This window comes from Podarcis liolepis, assembly GCF_965112155.1.
Source record: "Podarcis liolepis genome assembly, chromosome: 4".
In the NCBI taxonomy this organism is placed as follows: Eukaryota; Metazoa; Chordata; class Lepidosauria; order Squamata; family Lacertidae; genus Podarcis; species Podarcis liolepis.
In genome coordinates this window covers 95957482-95976476 of record NC_139558.1, presented here as the reverse complement: position 1 = coordinate 95976476, position 18995 = coordinate 95957482, and the positions used below count along the sequence as shown (strand labels likewise).

General features: G+C 47.1%; 1 protein-coding gene across 16 annotated transcripts in view; it reads right to left on the bottom strand.

Annotated features, from left to right (window-relative positions):
• Nucleotides 1-18995, bottom strand: part of TENM4 (teneurin transmembrane protein 4) — a 1515223-nt gene that overhangs the window by 125500 nt on the left and 1370728 nt on the right. For all 16 annotated transcript variants that reach the window (XM_083499088.1, XM_083499080.1, XM_083499085.1 and 13 more), the window contains one exon: nucleotides 10811-11011. In XM_083499088.1, the coding sequence (XP_083355214.1) occupies nucleotides 10811-11011 (201 nt within the window). The remainder of the gene's footprint in view (nucleotides 1-10810; nucleotides 11012-18995) is intronic.

The window sequence follows — 18995 nt, the reverse complement described above, 5'->3', positions numbered from 1 at the left end:
GGGGAAAAAGAAAGGAATTCTTGCAGCTCATAATGGTAATCCTTTCCGACAATAAGAATCTAATAAGCAGATTACAAAACAGAGGAGACGGATACGAATCTGGCAAGGACCGTAGCCAAATGAATCTCCTGTTTACTTTTGAGTGCTATCATGGCTCCCGTGGCTTTTGAGTGGAGCAGGGCGAATTCAGAAGCGGTGAGTGTTGTGAAGGAGGCTCTGCCACAGCAAAGGAACAAAAGCAGCTTTTTAATTAAAAACTGCTTAAGTGTGAAAACAACGAGCCTCCGTGTCCCCCAAAAATAAAGTTAGGTGTCCTGGGCAAAGTCTATTTATTTGCGGCCTGTTAGCCCTTCGGTTACGAGGCCAGGAGCCTACAAAAGCCTCACGTTTTTTGAAATATACTCGAGTGTGGATTTCATGCTCTTTATTCAGCTCAGAGTAGTGAGGAATGGAAGTTCCCCCAAAATGTCTGCTTGTATACATTATTTACACATTGGGCCCCACGTGATTGGCTAATTCTGGGATTCTCCTGTAGGCCAATCAGGTTGCTGATTCACTTCCACCCCGAGTTGGATTGGGTGGCTCCTGCGGACCAATCAGACTGCTGCATTCTGGATCCTATTGTTCTAGGACCAATCAGACTGCTGCATTCTGAATCCTATTCAACTCAGTACATAACATTTTTGTTCTTGGATGTTGCTAATCTTCGCAAAGAATGTTTCATTTTCTCTCCAATGTCTTACACGACTTTGAAACGTGGCGGAAAATGCGGCTCAAGGAATCTGCTGGGCAAGGAATTCGGTCCCCGCCCCAGTTTCTGATGTTGATACCCAAACCCCAAGCGCTATGGTTAATAAAAATACGCTGTGGCCTTGCGATTCACTTCATCCAGCTCTTTCGCTGCAAGATGGACTGGAAACCCAGAAAGCTCTCCTTTTGTGCATCTTGCTACATTAAATGTAGGGCTAATCCCCCAGAGAATAGCTGGGGAAGAAGAGGGGTCTGGCATTACGTTATACAAGACATTTGCTTCAGGTCACTGCCTACAGGAGTGGGTGCGGAAATCGCGCCCAACCTCTCTCAGCCTGTGCTATCGTTACACCTGGCTGATATTCAGCCTTATATAACCATCCCTTGAAATATAATAGGCGGAGGCAGCAGCAATAGCAATAAATGAGAACAGCAACACTGCGGCAGGAAACGCCATAGCAGAAAAGCAGAAGGTCCCGGGATCAGTTCCTGCAGGCATCTCTGAGTGGGGCTGGGAGACAGTCCCTGCCTGAAACCCTGGAGAGCTGCTGTAAGTCAGTGTAGACACTACTGGGAACTGCAGTTCACCCCTATAGGGAGCTACAAGTCCCAGGAACCTGAACGAACTGCAGTTTGTCCCATCAGCCTACAATGCTGCCTTGAACAGCATTGGCCCATTGGTCTGTGGAGTCATTGCTATGTAAACACAGAGGTTCCCCAGCCAAGCTACACATCACCTGGGAAGACAGGTGAACTAATACCAGTGTACTGGAAGAAGCAAAGATCACCAGTGTCAAAGCAATGATTCTTCGACATCAACTTTGTTGGACTGGTCATGTTGTGCGGATGCCTGATGATCGTCTTCCAGAGCAACTACTCTATTCCGAACTTAAAAATGGAAAGCACAATGCTGGTGGTCAACAAAAGAGGTTTCTAGACTGTCTCAAGGCAAATCTAAAAAAACGTAGTATAAACACTGACAACTGGGAAACACTGGCCTGCAAGCGCTCCATTTGGAGAACAGCCTTTACCAAAGGTGTCATGGGCTTTGAAGACACTCAAACTCAGGACACAAGGGAGAAACGTGCTAAGAGGAAGGCACGCTTGGCAAATCCACACCGTGATCAACTCCCACCCAGAAACCAATGTCCCCACTGTGGAAGGACATGTGGATCCAGAATTGGCCTCCACAGTCACTTATGGACTCATTGTTAAAACCGTGTTTATGGAAGACAATCTTACTTGGCTACGAGGGATCACCAAAGAAGAAGAAGAGGAAGAAGAAGAAGGAGGAGGAGGAGGAGGAGAAGAAGAAGAAGAAGGTGCTTGTGGATGTGAACTGCTCAAGGCTTATTCAGGTGGGGGCATTCTGCTAACCTGTGGGCGCTCGCCACAAGGCAGCATGCGCTGAGAGGGTTTTGCCAGTCTAGAGGAGAGAGAATTTAACAGGTTGCTTAAAGCCTATGTAAATAAAAGGAAAGGGAGAAGACAAAATACATCATATGGCAATTAACACACATGGTTATCTTCCTTGGGGGCTGTTTTCCAGAACGAGCCCGCTTGTGGTTAGCGGGATAAACTTCCCGATGACTCTGCCTATTATTCTTGGCAACTTGGTGAAATTGAAGGGGAAATCCTTAAAAGATTTCCTTCCTGTTCCTTAAGAGAACATATTTACCAAATTTGGGGAGGCTTTACGAGAGATATTTTTCAGGAAGGAAGGCTGACGGCTGTCTGGCGTCCTCCCCTCTACAGAAAGCATAAGCCATCCCTAGCCAGACTGATTGCGTTTTGCCCTTTGGGGTCTAGACAACTAAGAAAGAAATGTTGTGTTTTTTTGTTTCGTTTCTCAAGCTGCATTTTGGAAACCTGCCTTTTAAGATCCTCTTGCATTTTATACTTGAGAGAGATGCTCCCTGGTGGGCTCCGTGGGCTATAGACCCTCATCCCAGCGGGCTCAGACAAGGCCAGGGTAAATTAAGAAAAAAAAATCTTCCTGGATGGAGGGCAGAGGTGGGAAAGGGCGGGGGGGGGGAGATTTACCCCTACTCCAAACTCCTTTCCTGCAACCCAGAAGAAGGGTAAAGGTCAAGGTAAAGGGACCCCTGACCATTAGGTCCAGTCGTGACCAACTCTGGGGTTGCGGTGCTCATCTCGCTTTACTGGCCAAGGGAGCCGGCGTACAGCTTCTGGGTCATGTGGTCAGCAGGACTAAACCGCTTCTGGCGAACCAGAGCAGCGCACAGAAACGCCATTTACCTTCCCGCCAGAGCAGTACCTATTTATCTACTTGCACTTTGAGGTGCTTTCGAACTGCTAGGTTGGCAGGAGCAGGGACCGAGCAATGGGAGCTCACCCCGTCGCGGGGATTTGAACCGCCGACCTTCTGACCGGCAAGTCCTAGGCTCTGTGGTTTAACCCACAGCGCCAGCCACGTCCCTGGCATATAAATACATTATTGTTATTATTAGCTTAACTAATTAAACAATTAGTTAGCTCAACAACTGATGAAGTTGATGCACAGAGAGTACGTTTTAAAAGTCTCATAGTTATTTACACCTTCAATGCCCCAACAGTAAACCTGCCTCCCAGCCCAGAGAGCATTACCACCAATTTTAGAAACCACTAATTTAGACTGTAACTTAAATGGCGAAGGGACCCTTCTTTTTTTATTTGTTTGATGCTGCAAAGCTCTTTGCACAAGGATAAGGATAAGGCATCCCATTTTTTATGGGATGACAATGAATTATGACATCGCTGTTTGGTCCAAACTGCCCAACTACGGTCTCTGGTCCCTCTGCTGCCCTCAACAAAGAGGTATCTGAGTCATATGTGCAGCCTAAATTAAAAAGAATAGTAATAAAATAGGGAGGTTTTTTGGGGGGTGCAATGAAAAACGAGATTATACAAAATCTGAGACTCGGAAGCAAATGAGAAGAAAGCTGAGGAGGAAAAAGGAGGCTTTAAATACTCTGCCGACTCTGCTTTTCAGAGCAGATCTAACAGACTCTCCGTGGGCATCAAAGCCTTTTCCCCAATAACAAATATTTTCACACCAAATGTTTCCCTCCACCCCTCCCCGCAAAAAAAACTTGATGGTTAAATATTTCCTTTCATCTATAATCTCTTTTCACCATTTGTGAGAACAGCTCAGGCTGCGCCCTGCGCCATCGTGAGGTGCTCAGTGCGCTCCCGCTGTTTTCGCCTCACACACTGATTCGTTCGCCCTGTTAATCAGAAAGTCTTATGCGGGGGGGGGGGGGCTGAGACAGTTTTTAAGGCCGGAGAGCTCTCCTCCTTAAGACTTTCAGGGTGAATTTTGACTTCGGAGTTGCCTACAGGTCCCTCTTCAGACAGGGAGAGCTAAAATACTAAGGGAAATTGCTATGTCTGCAGAAGGCATAACAGGGGTCAGCAAACTTTTTCAGCAGGGGGCCAGTATACTGTCCCTCAGACCTTGTTAGGGGCCGGACTATTTTTTTTAAAAAAATGAACGAATTCCTATGCCCCACAAATAACCCAGAGATGCAGTTTAAATAAAAGCACACATTCTACTCATGTAAAAACACCAGGCAGGCCCCACAAATAACCCAGAGATGCATTTTAAATATAAGGGCACCTACTCATGTAAAAACAGGTTGATTCCCGGACCGTCCGCGGGCCGGATTGAGAAGGCGATTGGGCCGGATCTAGCCCCCGGGCCTTAGTTTGCCTACCCATGGCATAGAAGACACACCCTCTTTCTGCTCATGGTACAAGTAAAGGCACACACACACACACACAGTTGTTGCTGTACAGAAACCAAGCTTCTCCCATGTGACTTTACTGATGCAATTGTTTTATTTTATTTATTTATTGCACATAAAGGACCTGAGGGTGGCAAAACAAGGACAGGGCCTTCTCTGTGGTGGCTCCCTGTTTGTGGAATGCTCTCCCTGGGGAGGCTTGCCTGGCACATTATACACCTTTAGGCACCAGGTGAAAACGTTCCTCTTTAACCGGCCCTTTGGCTAATTAACATCTTATGCCCCTTTTAAATGTGTCTGTGGGAGGGGGTAGTTGGAGGGGATTTATCGGGTCTCCCCTCCTCGTTTTTATTATGTGCTTTATCTTTTTATCTTGTATTTTATGCTGCGAACCTTCCAGAGATCTATGGAGGAAGGGCGGCATACGAATTTAATAAATAAATAAGCAAACGGGAAGGTGATAAGATGAAGTAAACAACCTGGTCCCAGTGAAGCTCATCTGTTGACGGCCAAGATTTTAAAGCACATTGCGAGTATCAGATACTAAGCTCACAATTTAGCAGTCTGGAGATGAAGAACCTGGAAAGGGCAGGATTTCATCCACATGCAATTCATCAACTGATATAAAGAGCGTGTTTTCCCATTTGTAGCAAGAGAGTGCTCAGAATGAGCTGTGCGCAGTTTTATGCGCCACCGGAGGAGAGAGAGGGCATGTATTGCAAGTGCGCAAAACACTGCAAAACTTACTAAATAAAAATAGCGGACACCTGGCTTGAGAGTGCACGCCTTGTCCGTTGGAAGCAATCCCTCTTGGCTGAAGAAAATCTGCTTCCACAAAGTAGTGAATCGTTCCTGGCTTGAGACGGGCCAGTTTTCTAGGGAAGGGAGAGGGGATTGGCTCACGAAACATGTGAGTGGGCTTAAGATGCTTGCTGCTTGCTTCCTGGCCAAGCCTTTGATCCCAGCAAATGTCCTGGTCTTTCTTTCCCAGCATAACAAAAGCCCAACACCCAGGGGTGCATTCTCAGGGCTTGCTGGAAAGGGGAGAAATTGCAAACGTGCAGCAATTGAGTGTGTAACACAGGCCTTCCTCAACTGCTGCTCTCCAGACGTCTTAGGCTACAAGTCCCATCATCTGTGGCTGTTAGCTGTGATGGCTGGGGCTCATAGCTGTCAAGTGTCCCTTATCTGCTGTTCCTTATTGATGATGTCTCTTAAATAAGCTACTGAAGGTAATGGGGCCCTTTTTTATGTCCAGCTTGCTTTGTCAACAACAAATTGTTGCTGTTTTTCTGTGTTGAATATATGCTATATGGTAATTTATGGACCTAATAGGTATCTAAAGCCATTTGCACGCAACAAAATATGTATTTTATAAAAGTAATTGTTGATCCCTTATTTTGGCTGCTGATCCCTTATTTTCAAATCTGTAAGTTGACAGCTATGCTGGGGCTGAAGAAAGCTGTAGAATCCTAGATTTGGAAGGGATCCACAAGGGCCATCTAGTCTAATCCCCTGCAATGCAGGAATCTTGATCTGTAGTATAAAATATCTGGAGGGAACCAGGTTGGTATAACACTACAGAGGAAAGACAATTCTCACAAGTCTCGACAATGCAACTCCATAAAAAGATTCCATTGAGCACAGGGATTGATAATATGGGCAGATTAGCTACATACGAACGAATTGCATGTCGACGCAAATTAAGAATGGATAAACATGAAGAAATGTGGAAGGAATATTTAAGCGATAAGGTGGATAGTGGTGGGAAGTAGGGGGAGGAGAGAGAGGTGGAAAAATATTGTTAAAAAGGTGTAGTCATAGGTATATCAGTGTACAGTGGTACCTCAGGTTACATCCGTTTCAGGTTACATACGCTTCAGGTTACAGACTCCGCTGACCCAGAAATAGTACCTCGGGTTAAGAACTTTGTTTCAGGATGAGAACAGAAATCGTGCTCCGGCGGCACGGCAGCAGCGGGAGGCCCCATTAGCTAAAGTGGTGCTTCAGGTTAAGAATAGTTTCAGGTTAAGAACGGATCTCCAGAACAAATTAAGTACTTAACCCGAGGTACCACTGTATTCAAATCTGAATTGTCAAATTATGTTATTAGTGTTATTATGGTTTTTGCTGTATGTGTCTTCTGCAGTTGTTGTTTGTATTGAAAAAATGATTAAATAAATTTAGAAAAGAAAAAAAACCCCAATGCAACTCCGGAGATACTATAGGCTTGTGGTTATCTACTTGCCAGGTCGCCTGGGGTGAATTCAAACAGCTCCCAGGCGAGCAGAGACGGCCATTTCCAGTTCCACCTTCCAGAAGAGTCTGGTCATTCTTGAAAAACGAAACTCACTGACCATGCTTGATTTAGGGCTGAGTGCTCCTACGGGTAACCTCAAAAGTGGGGGAAGGCCCTCATTCATTCTTTTGTTGCAGTCTATGTCCAATGGGACGCAGGTGGCGCTGTGGGTTAAACCACAGAGCCTAGGACTTGCCGATCAGAAGGTCGGCTCCTGTTGCTTGGTTCCTGCTCCTGCCAACCTAGCAGTTCGAAAGCACGTCAAAGTGCAAGTAGATAAATAGGTACCGCTCCAGCAGGAAGGTAAACGGTGTTTCCGTGCGCTGCTCTGGTTCGCCAGAAGCGGCCTAGTCATGCTGGCCACATGACCCGGAAGCTGTACGCCGGCTCCCTCAGCAACCCCAGAGTCGGCCATGACTGGACCTAATGGTCAGGGGTCCCTTTACCTTTACCTATGTCCAATTCAAAGTGGAGTAAGGAGGGATAAGTAATGACACTAGCATCCACCTCACTTTTCAAACACCTACCCACCCACCCACACCCTTTTTTCTATTAAGAGAAAGATCATACATTTGTCACCCCAAAAAATCTTCCACTCGTGGCACTTACTGGTTTGCAAGATGGTTGTTGGGAGGGGGTGGGGGTGGAGATTACATTTGTATGCAAGGGAAACAAAAAGAGAGAGAGATAGCCACTTCTGTTACCCATGCTAAATCCTTTAATAAATGTGGATTTAATGCTAAGATAGAAGATCAGGTAAAAATTGCCCAGAGCTGCTTAAAAACTGGAACCGTTCCACTGACCTTCAAAACGTTATTAGAAAATTTAATAATTACAAACTGTCTTAAGTTGGATTTTCTGGTTTCAAGTGAGCTTAATTAAGCAGCAGCACCCCCACCCCACTGGTACTCTCGGTTTTTTATCAGAATTGGAAGGGTGTGATTTTCCTACTGTGTTGCAATTAAAACAAACAAACAAACAAACAAACAAACAAACAAACAAACAAACAAACACCCTGATAGGCTGCTCACTGTCAGCTCTCACGCTGTAGCTCAAGGATGAACCCGTGTGAAGCCACAACATCAGTCATTCGGGCTACCTAAGGACAGCAAAGCCACAATAAATTATCCCTTATCTTCGAATGATCCCTGGGTGATGAATCAGTTCCTCTCTTTTAGGCACCACTTGGGTTATTTCCGAAATTTTTAAACAACCGAGTGGTGGTGGGGAACCTGTGAAAATTTGGACGCCAACGGTTGTTGATAACACTCTCTTCCTCCATGATGTTATTCCCCCCCCAAAAAACAGCTCCATGTTGGCCTTATGAAACACCTTGGCACCTAAACAGGGAAGGGGGGTCTGTCTGGATGATGCCCTAAGCCGGGGGTCCCCACACTAAGGCCCGTGGGCCGGATAAGGGCCGAGGGACTCATTTATCCAGCCTGCGGCGACCCCCGCCGCCCGCTCTTACCGGCGCTGCGCGGCTGCCCACTTCCGGGTCGGAGGAGCACCAGAAATAGCTTGTGCAAATGTGCAAGTGTTGTGCGCATGCGCAAGCATTATTTCCAGTGCACATCCGGGTCGGTGGAGGCCTGTGCACATGCGCAGAAGCTATTTCCGGTGCTCCTCCAACCCGAAAGTGCGCTGGAAATAGCACGTGCTCACGCATATGGGCATGCGCTCCCCCGACCTCTGGCCCGCCGCACGATCAGCGCTGGAGACACCGGCCCAAGGCGCAGCAAGTTTGCTGACCCCTGCACCTAAGCCCCTTCCAGTTTGGGGTTTCCTGTGCCCAGTGAGGACCAAAAATTAATGGAGGAGGTTGCTGGACTGGTCAGCAAGTTTCTTTGTGCGACAATGACCTTAGCTGGCCGCTTAGAATCATGGAATCGTAGAATTGCAGAGTTGGAAGAGACCCCAGATGTCATCTAGTACTGCCCTCTGCAATGCTGGAATCTCAGCTAAAGCACCCATCAGATGTGTCCAACAGCAACCCAAAATAAAGAGTTAGGTTGCAAGAGCTGCAACCAAGAGATGGTGACCTAATGGGTGGTCCACAGCAATGACCAGAGGAGGAATGGCCACTGGGAGGAGCTCAGACGGAAGAAACGCCATTGTGCATCTGCAGCAGCACAACCGGACGCCTTCCTCTGCCCCAGCTGCAACAGAACATGTCTTTCCCCTATCGGTCTCCTACAGCAACAGTGCAGAACAAAAAGACTGGGATCTATTGGCAGATTTCCGAGTGGAACGCAAGCAGCAAGCGTAAAAACAGCAAGGATTTCTGGTTATTGCTCGCAACAAAAAAAGGCTTTTCTTCGAGAGCTAAATTAGGATTCAAAGAAGTGTTTTGGGGAGCGCAGGAAAAGACCAGGAGCGGATTTCTGTTTTGTGTGGAAGGCGTGCGAGTTCTGTTCCGGCACTGAAACCATATTCCTGGGCTCCTTAACTTTAACTGAGGTTGCCAGTCCGCAAAGACCACCATTTCCAGGTGGCTGACTTTGGGATCTTAGTAAAGAACACAGACCCCCATAAGCTTAAATCCTGCCATTCAATTCTTTAAAGGTCTCCAGAGATGAGGGAGATGTGATTATGCCTTCCAACCACTACCAACAGCAACAGCAGCTTACCATTTAAAAAAAAGAAGAAGACCCCAAAGCCGTTAAGTATAATTCCTGAAGAAAATGAGAGGAAACTACAATTTGAGGACTGGTTTAATACGGCAGACTACCCTCTTCCGTTATTTCTGCGTATAACTCCTCTCCCCAGCCCCGCTCCCACCTCAGTCCCACGGAAAACAACTCCCTCAGGGGGTCGCATAGCAAAACATAACCTTTCCCCTTCCTGCATTTGTAGACTGCACCTCAAGTCACTTTTTGTCAGGCAGTTCAGTATTACATGGCTCCATGACTCCATCCCTCACAGAGCTGTTTTCCATGTTAAGAAAGTTATTATTGTTTCATGCCTGGTGGCAAGAAATCTCTGCCAAGGTGGTTTGTAAACACCCATTTGTTACCCAGACCTCTCAAGTCTATCTTGGCCTCGGCTCCGAAAGATGGATTTGCACGTGGCTGTACTCCTGAGACAGGCGTAGCTCCCCCACCCCACCTCCCCCGTCCCCAAAATGAACAGTTTGCATGAACTATGGGCCTATATGTACACTGAGGAGCAAAGAGAGATATGGGTGCAGGTGCTTAGAGACTACTGCAGCTAAGCGGTATATTGTTGGCATCCGTCTTGTCTCCAGAGACAATGGAGTACGCCTCTGGGGGTGAAGCCAAATGGCTGTGTTAGAAGCACCAAAGTGACCTCCCCGGGGTACAAGCCTGGGCAGTGCAAAATAATAATAATAATAATAATAATAATAATAATAATAATAATAATAATAATAATAATAAATTTTCTTTATACCCCGCAAATTATTATTATTATTATTATTATTATTATTATTATTAAATTTTATTTATACCCCGCCCTCCTCAGCCAAGACCGGGCTCAGGGCGGCTAACAACCAATAATAAAAGCAAGTTGATTGAAATACAACTTAAAAAACAAGATTAAAATACAATATTAAAACATAAAAATGCAGCCTCATGACAGGAGGAGAAAGGAAAAAACAAAGGGGGGGAGGGAATCAAATTGATTCTAAGCCAAAGGCCAGGTGGAACAACTCTGTCTTACAGGCCCTGAGGAAAGAAATCAGATCCTGCAGGGCCCTGGTCTCATGAGGCAGAGCATTCTACCAGGCCGGGGCCAGTGTTGAAAAGGCCCTGGCTCTGGTTGAGGCTAATCTGACTTCCTTAGGGCCCAGGACCTCTAGGGTGTTGCTATCTATGGACCTTAAGGTCCTCTGTGGGGTTTACCGGGAGAGGTGTTCCCGTCGAGCTCAGAACCTCCCCCCCCCCACATTGACAGGCAAATGACCCCAGAAGGAGCCAGACGTGTCCCCCCCCCCCCTAACACCACCATACACTGTTGAAATAAATAAATGGGAAAAAGCCGCAGGTGCAATTACCAATGGCGCAGTCGTGTCCAGTCCAGCTGGGATCACAGCTGCACAGGCCGGTTTCGGGCACGAACGTGCCGTGGCCGGAGCACTGGTCCAGGCAGGTCGCTCTGGGGGTCTCGCAGTTGGTCCCTCCCCATCCGACGGAGCAGTGGCATTCTCCTCTCACACACACGCCACGCCCAGAGCAGGTGGGATCCATGCAGTCCACTGCAGCAGAAAGAGAGGAAAAGAGAAGCACATGTAAAAACAAGCCTAGGTTCGCATTCATGACCTCATTTGTTTGTTCAGCTTATAACCCTCCAGGGAGTGCAAGGTGGCCGAAGTACTCTGCCCCCACCATCTCATCTTCACAACAACTTTGCGAGGTAGGCAAGGAGAGAGAGGGAGCGGCAGGCCCTGAGCCTCACCCAGGTGAGCTTCACGGCTAAGCGAGGATTTGCTATAGATCACAGGTAGGCAAACTAAGGCCCAGGGGCCGGATCTGGCCCAATCGCCTTCTCAATCTGGCCCACGGACGGTCCAGGAATCAGTGTGTTTTTACATGAGTAGGATGTGTGATTTTATTGAAAATGCATCTCTGGGTTATTTGTGGGGCATAGGAATTCGTTCATCCCCCCCCCCCCAAAAAAAATATCGTCCGGTCCCCCACAAGGTCTGAGGGACAGTGGACCGGCCCCCTGCTGAAAAAGTTTGCTGACCCCTGATATAGATAAATATACAGTGGTACCTCGGGTTACATACGCTTCAGGTTACAGACTCTGCTAACCCATAAATAGTGATTCAGGTTAAGAACTTTGCTTCAGGATGAGAACAGAAATCGTGCTCTGGCGGCACAGTGGCAGCAGGAGGCCCCATTAGCTAAAGTGGTGCTTCAGGTTAAGAACAGTTTCAGGTTAAGTATGGAGCTCTGGAACGAATTAAGTACTTAACCCAAGGTACCACTGTATCTATTCGTTGCTTCCGTTTGCGGATTTGCTTCCCGTTGAAACATCGCTAAGCGCTTTAACAGCAGAAGCACCGGCGACAAACATACATGAAACAATTCTGTATATAAAACCTGTTTTCCAACCCAATGCAAATGCAGAGCACGGTAAAGATTCCCACTTCAAAGGCTTGTCAGGGCAGGTAGGTCTTCCATAGGTGCTGGAAAGAGAACATGAATTCCAAAGGATGGGCGCCGCCATGCTATGTTTCCCACGTCTTTCGCCTGTCTCCACTTCCTCCCTCTTACCTGCGATTCCTGTGGGTCTAGATGACCCTCTGGGTCTGCCCCCCCAGCTCTACAACTCAACGACACCCTCCCATGTGCTGAACTATAGATTTCAAGCTCCGTGGGGCAGGGACCCAACCTCCTGTGCTTTGCAAAGCAAAATGGCACAAAGATAATAGAACCGTAGAACTGTAGAGTTGGAGTCTACTTCAACCCCCTGCACTGCAGAAATCCTTTGTACGGCTCGAACCCACAACTCTGAGATTAAGGGCCTCATGCTCTCTTGGCTGAGTTATCCCAGCAGACAAACGCCTTTGTCAGATTCTCCAGCTAGCATTGAGCTACCAGACAGACCACCTGTTTGGCATGATCTGGAAGCTGTTGTCGTTTAGTCATGTCCAACTCTTCGTGACCCCATGGACCAGAGCACGCCAGGCACTCCTGTCTTCCACTGCCTCCTGCAGTTTGGTCAAACTCTTGCTGGTAGCTTCGAGAACACTGTCCAACCATCTCGTCCTCTGTCGTCCCCTTCTCCTTGTGCCCTCCATCTTTCCCAACATCAGGGTCTTTTCCAGGGAGTCTTCTCTTCTCATGAGGTGGCCAAAGTATCGGAGCCTCAGCTTCACGATCTGTCCTTCCAGTGAGCACTCAGGGCTGATTTCCTTCAGAATGGAGAGGTTTGATCTTCTTGCAATCCATGGGACTCTCAAGAGTCTCCTCCAGCACCAGAATTCAAAAGCATCAATTCTTCGGCGATCAGCCTTCTTTATGGTCCAGCTCTCACATCACTACCGGGAAAACCATGGCTTTAACTATACGGACCTTTGTTGGCAAGGTGATGTCTCTGCTTTTTAAGATGCTGTCTAGGTTTGTCATTGCTTTTCTCCCAAAAAGCAGGCATCTTTTAATTTTCTGACTGCTGTCATCTGGAAGCGCTCTCTCTCTCTCTCTCTCTCTCTCTCTCTCTCTCTCTCTCTCTATCTCTCTCTCTGTGTGTGTGTCACACAGTCATACCTTGGGTTACAGACGCTTCAGGTTGCGTTTTCTTTTAGGTTACGGACCTGCCGAAACCCGGAGGTACTGGAACGGGTTACTTCCATGTTTTGGGTGTCGCACATGCGCAGAATGCTGACTAGCACTTTGCGCATGCACAGAAGCGCCGAATCGCAACCCGCGCATGCACAGATGCGCTGCTGCGGGTTGCGAACGTGCATCCCACATGGATCACGTTCACAACCTGAGCGTCCACTCTGTGTATGTGTGTGTGTATAGTGTGTGTGTGTGTGTGTGTGTGTGTGTGTGTGTATATACGACTTAATTTACAAAGTCACCTGCATTTTACCTATGCTCAGCCCTTTCCCTGAGCTGTGCAAGGATATATTTCTGTGGGATGAAGACTCACACTCTTTTTGCATCGCCAGAGAGGCAGGAGGAGCAGACCCGGCCTATAAATCTCTGGGGCTGTTAAAAGCTTCCCAGAGCGAAGGCACCAATCTTAGAACGCAGGGACCTCTCTCAACCCCCCGGACTGTCTTCTTCCTCAGAAGTAACAGCCATGAAAGGGAGAACAGGGAGCGCGAGCTGGCAGCACCGGCAGATGGTTCAACTGTGGGGAACAAAGATTGCCGGCTAACTGACAAGGGGCAATGGATAGGCAATTAATCATCCTCTCCGAAGGCCAATGGGGGGAAGGAGGTGAGCGGTACAGGGGTCTCCATCACAGGCCGCAAGAGCGCTCTGCTACCTCAGCGTTAACACAGGATTACCAGGGGGCGGGGGGGGGGAGGTTGCACGCATGTCAGAACACCTCATTCATCATAATCCCAGGGCCATTTTTCATGTTGAAACGAGCCCTTTCAGAAGGCGCCCGGTACAATGGCTACTTTAATCTTGCCCTTGCTGGCCCCATCGCTTCAGAGTCCTGGCACCGTGGCAAGGGGTCTTGGATTGGAGAGCTTCGCTGCCTCCTTTGTGAACAAAAGCTTCAATGTGTGTGCGTTTGCTCCCTTTTCGTTTCCCACTTTCTTCTTCTTCTTGAAGAAGAAGAATAGCATGGTGCAAGCCTCTTTCTAGAGATCTGTTCCAGGTGCAAACAGCAGAAGCTGTGATTTGGGGCACCGATCCACGGGGGGGGGGGACCGTCTCCCGGGTCAGTCCCACCGAAATGAGAGAAGAAGAGTTTGGATTTGATATCCCGCTTTATCACTACCCGAAGGAGTCTCAAAGCGGCTAACATTCTCCTTTCCCTTCCTCCCCCATAACAAACACTCTGTGAGGTGAGTGGGGCTGAGAGACTTCAGAGAAGTGTGACTGGCCCAAGGTCACCCAGCAGCTGCATGTGGAGGAGCGGGGAAGCGAACCTGGTTCACCAGATTACGGGTCTATCGCTCTTAACCACTACACCACACTGGCTCTCCATGGCTCCCATTCATTTCTGCAGGGCGGGCGCCTGAGAACTTCCTTAGCCGATTGTGGCATTAGGTTGCTGATGCTAAAACAGCATCCTTTGATGAGCGTGGAATCGTAGAATTGTAGAGTTGGAAGGGACCACCGGGGTCATCTATACCAACCCCCTGAAATGCAGGGATCTTTTGCCTAATGTGGGGCCCAAACTCACAACCCCGAGATTTAAAGGTCTCATGCTCTACTGACTGAGCAAGTGGAGCAGAAGAGCTCAAGGATGAGGGAGATCGAGGGGTTCCCTCTCTAAGGAAGTTTTTAATGACTGATGTTTTAATGTATTTTTAATCTCTTGTTGGAAGCCGCCCAGAGTGGCTGGGGAAACCCAGCCAGATGGGCGGGGTGTAAGTAATAAATTACAGTGGTACCTCGGGTTACATACGCTTCAGGTTACAGACTCCGCTAACTCAGAAATAGTACCTCGGGTTAAGAACTTTGCTTCAGGATGAGAACAGAAATTTTGCTCTGGCGGCGCGGCAGCAGCAGGAGGCCCCATTAGCTAAAGTGGTGCTTCAGGTTAAGAAAAGTTTCAGGTTAAAATGGACCTCCAGAATGAATTAAGTTCTTAACCCGAGGTACCACTGTATTCGTATTATTCTTATTTGGAGTTCAGGATAGGCACTGCATGAGAAATAATAATAATAATAATAATAATAATAATAATAATAATAATAATAATAATAATAATAGTAATAATAATAATAAAGTGGTAAAACATTAAACATTAGAAACTTCCCTAAACAGGGCCTTCCCTAAACTTCAGATGCCTTCTAAAAGTCAGATAGTTGTTTATCTCCTTGACATCTGACAGAAGGGCATTCCACAGGGTGGGTGCCACTACCGAGAAGGCCCTCTGCCTGGTTCCCTGTAACCTCGCTTCTTGCAGGGAGGGAACCGTCAGAAGGCCCTTGGAGCTGGAACTCAGTGTCTGGGCTGAAGAATGAGGGTGGAGATGCTCCTTCAGGTATACTGGGCTGAGGTCGTTTAGGGCTTTCAAGGTCAACACCAACACTTTGAATTGTGCAAGGAAACGTACTGGGAACCAGTAGGTCTTTCAGGACCGGTGTTATATGGTCTTGGTGGCCGCTCCCAGTCACCAGTATAGCTGCTGCATTCTGGATAAGTTGTAGTTTCCGGGTCACCTTCAAAGGCAGCCCCACCTTCAAAGGTAGAAGGACAATAGAACAATGGCAGAGCATCTCCCTTGGATGGAGAAGGTTTCAGGAATCTCCAGGTATTGCTGGGAATGTCCTGTCTAAACATACGGAAAAACTTTCTGACAGTCAGAGGGTCTCCCTTGAGAAGTTGTGGGTGCTCCTTCCTTGGAGGTCTTTGAGCAGAGGTTGGATGGCCATGTGTCGGTCATGTATGAGATTCCAGCATTGCAGGGGGTTGGACTAGATGACCCTTGGCGTCCCTTCCAACTCTGCAATTCTATGATAGCTTGGGAGAGTCGCTGCCTTTCAGTGAAGACAATACTGAGCTATATGGACCAGAGGTCTGACTCTGGATAAGCCAGCTTCCAACATTCCTGTGCTCCCAATTGCACCAGCTGAACTGAAATAGCTACACAGTTTAAGTCCCCCAAATACCAGAAGAAGAAGAAGAAGAAGAAGAAGAAGAAGAAGAAGAAGAAGAAGAGGAGGAGGAGGAGTTTGGATTTGATATCCCGCCTTTCACTCCCTTTAAGGAGTCTCAAAGCGGCTAACATTCTCCTTTCCCTTCCTCCCCCACAACAAACACTCTGTGAGGTGAGTGGGGCTGAGAGACTTCAGAGAAGTGTGACTGGCCCAAGGTCACCCAGCAGCTGCATGTGGAGGAGCGGAGACGCGAACCCGGTTCCCCAGATTATGAGACTACCGCTCTTAACCACTACACCACACTGGTTCTCAAGCCCACCTTCACTGAAAGCAGGGCTTTCAGTGTGGCTGCCCCAGTTTTGTGGAACGCCGTCCCTGTTGAGGCAGGCGGCTGCTATCTGTGCTTTTCAGAAACATTTGCAAACATACTTGCTTCAACAAGTTTTTTTCCAGTTGGGTGAAAAGGTGTCTCTGCCTTGGGAGCTCACTTCGTATTGCTATCTTGCTTTCTCGTACTGTTTCCAGAACTATTTCAGTGGTATGGCTGCACCCAGCCTTGCGACGCCTTTAGGAGTCCATCAATACATTAATCAATAACAATGCATTGGGAATTGAAGCTGCTGGATACAACCGGGGAGGAAACACAGCTTGGTAAGAAGAGCACGTGCTCCAGGTTTTGCAAAGCTGCAACCAGGATCGTACATGACCACACACCGCTGTGATAAATGGGAGAGGTACAGGAGAATAGGCAGACTAGCACTGTTCATTTCAACAAAACACAGGCAGGAGAGATCTGGCTGGACCGCAATAACTCAAGGGCCACTTCCCCTGATATGAACCAACCCAGACCCTGTGATCATGACTGGACGCCCTTCTCCATGCACCTTCTCCATGCAATGTTTGGAAGATGGCAAGACAAGAACAGGGCCTTTTCTGTGGTGGCTCCCCAGGGAGGCTTGCGGGGCACCAAGCGAAAACATTCCTCTGTATCTAGACCTTTGGCCAATTAAACACTCTTTGGCCTTTTAAACTGTGTGCGTGCAGACCTATTGTTTTTGTTTGTTATTATGGTATGTATTTTTGTGTTTTCATATTGTAAACCACCCTGTGATCCTCGGATGAAGGGCGGCAAAGAAATCTAATAAATAAATAAATAAGTAAAATAAAAAAGGCGCTTTGATAATACAGTGGAACCTCGGCTGTTGAACGTAATCCGTTCCAGAAGACCGTTTGACTTCCAAAACGTTCGATAACCAATGCGCAAAGGGCTGTCAGCAATTTCAATGGTGAAAATGGAAAAACACACAGTGGAAGCCGTTTGACTTCTGAGGCGCGTTGGAAAATGGAAGCAATTACTTCCGGGTTTCCGGAATTCAGCTTCTGAAATGTTCGGCTTCCGAGACGCTCGAAAACTGAGGTTCTACTGTATTGTACAGGCTTAATACAATGTGTGTTTGTGTGTAAGAGAGAAAAGTTAAGAGAACATTAATCAGAAAAGGCATATTTTAAACACTGGAGGAAGAGGCTTCAAACCAAAAGAGATCAAGACCAGATGGCCCTCCTTTAAAGAAAAGAAATAATATTTGTGAAATATTTGAAATCAACTTTTATTGGAGGGATTTACAGTTTGGGGGAGGGAATCCCACAGATTTCCTAAGTAACATATTTCATAGATTCTTTTTAATGTTCCTTTCGTCTTGGCAGAACTACGAAATATTGTCTTGCATATGGGAAACAAATGCTGGGTAGGAAAGGGGAAAGCTCCCAACCACTCAAAGGCTCCTAGGAAAACGTGTTTCATTTGGTGCCTCTAATTCAGCCCCTCTAATTCAGGGCTGCCATCCGATTAAATAATATTGGGCTTTTATTTATTTATTTAAGAATCTCTGTCCAACTTTGCAGCCCTAAGAGGCTTTCAAAGCAGTGGCAAAAGAAGTTGTCTGAATAGAGCTGTAATAAAACTGCAACTGACATGAACAAAATCAGAATCATAATTATCTAAAAGCAGCAACCATTGGAATAATCAGTAAAGTTCTGCCTAATAAGTCATGGCAATGAAAATTCATCATGGAGAGGGTTCCATTTTGAAATGTGGTGGGGGTTTTTTTTGGGGGGGGGTGTTATTGGGTTGTTTTTATTTTGATTATGTATTTTGTGGTTTTATATTTTGATTTTATTCTGTGAACTGCCCTGAGACCTCTGGGTATAGGGTGGTATATAAATTCACTCAACAATAATACGAATAATACTACGGAACTGATGTGAGTCGTATCTCCTCAGATGTGAGTCTCACTCAGTTCAGTGGGACTTACTCTGAGGTAAGCGGGCACAGAATTAAGCCCTGAAGAGCACAGAGAGAAATTGTAATTGTAATATGTAATTGTTCAAGCACTTCCTATTTAATTCACTGATTCGAAATGAAAGCTATGGAACGCCCTCCTTTGAGGGGTCCGAATGGCTTATTTCTCTGGGCTGCATAAAAATGTAAGAAGAATTAGACCAAAGGCCTATCATGTCCTCACAGTGGCCATCCAGATATCTACTGGAAGCCCAAAAGCTGCACCAAAGCACAAGAGTGCAACTGTTTAAGTGTCTTGGGGTGTGTACGTGTGTGCAAACCCCCCCTCCTTACAAAACAAAAGCAAAAATTGCTGGGGGGGGGTTTAACACCAGGGGGCATACAAATAAAATGATGCATGTTTGCAGGTGTTCCGGCACCTCTCAGCAAAGCCCTGCTGCGTCTCTGGCTCACAACAAGACCCTCCACGGAGCCTAGAATCATAGAATCATAGAATCATAGAATCATAGAATCATAGAATCATAGAGTTGGAAGAGACCACAAGGGCCATCGAGTCCAACCCCCTGCCAAGCAGGAAACACCATCAGAGCACTCCTGACATATGGTTGTCAAGCCTCTGCTTAAAGACCTCCACAGAAGGAG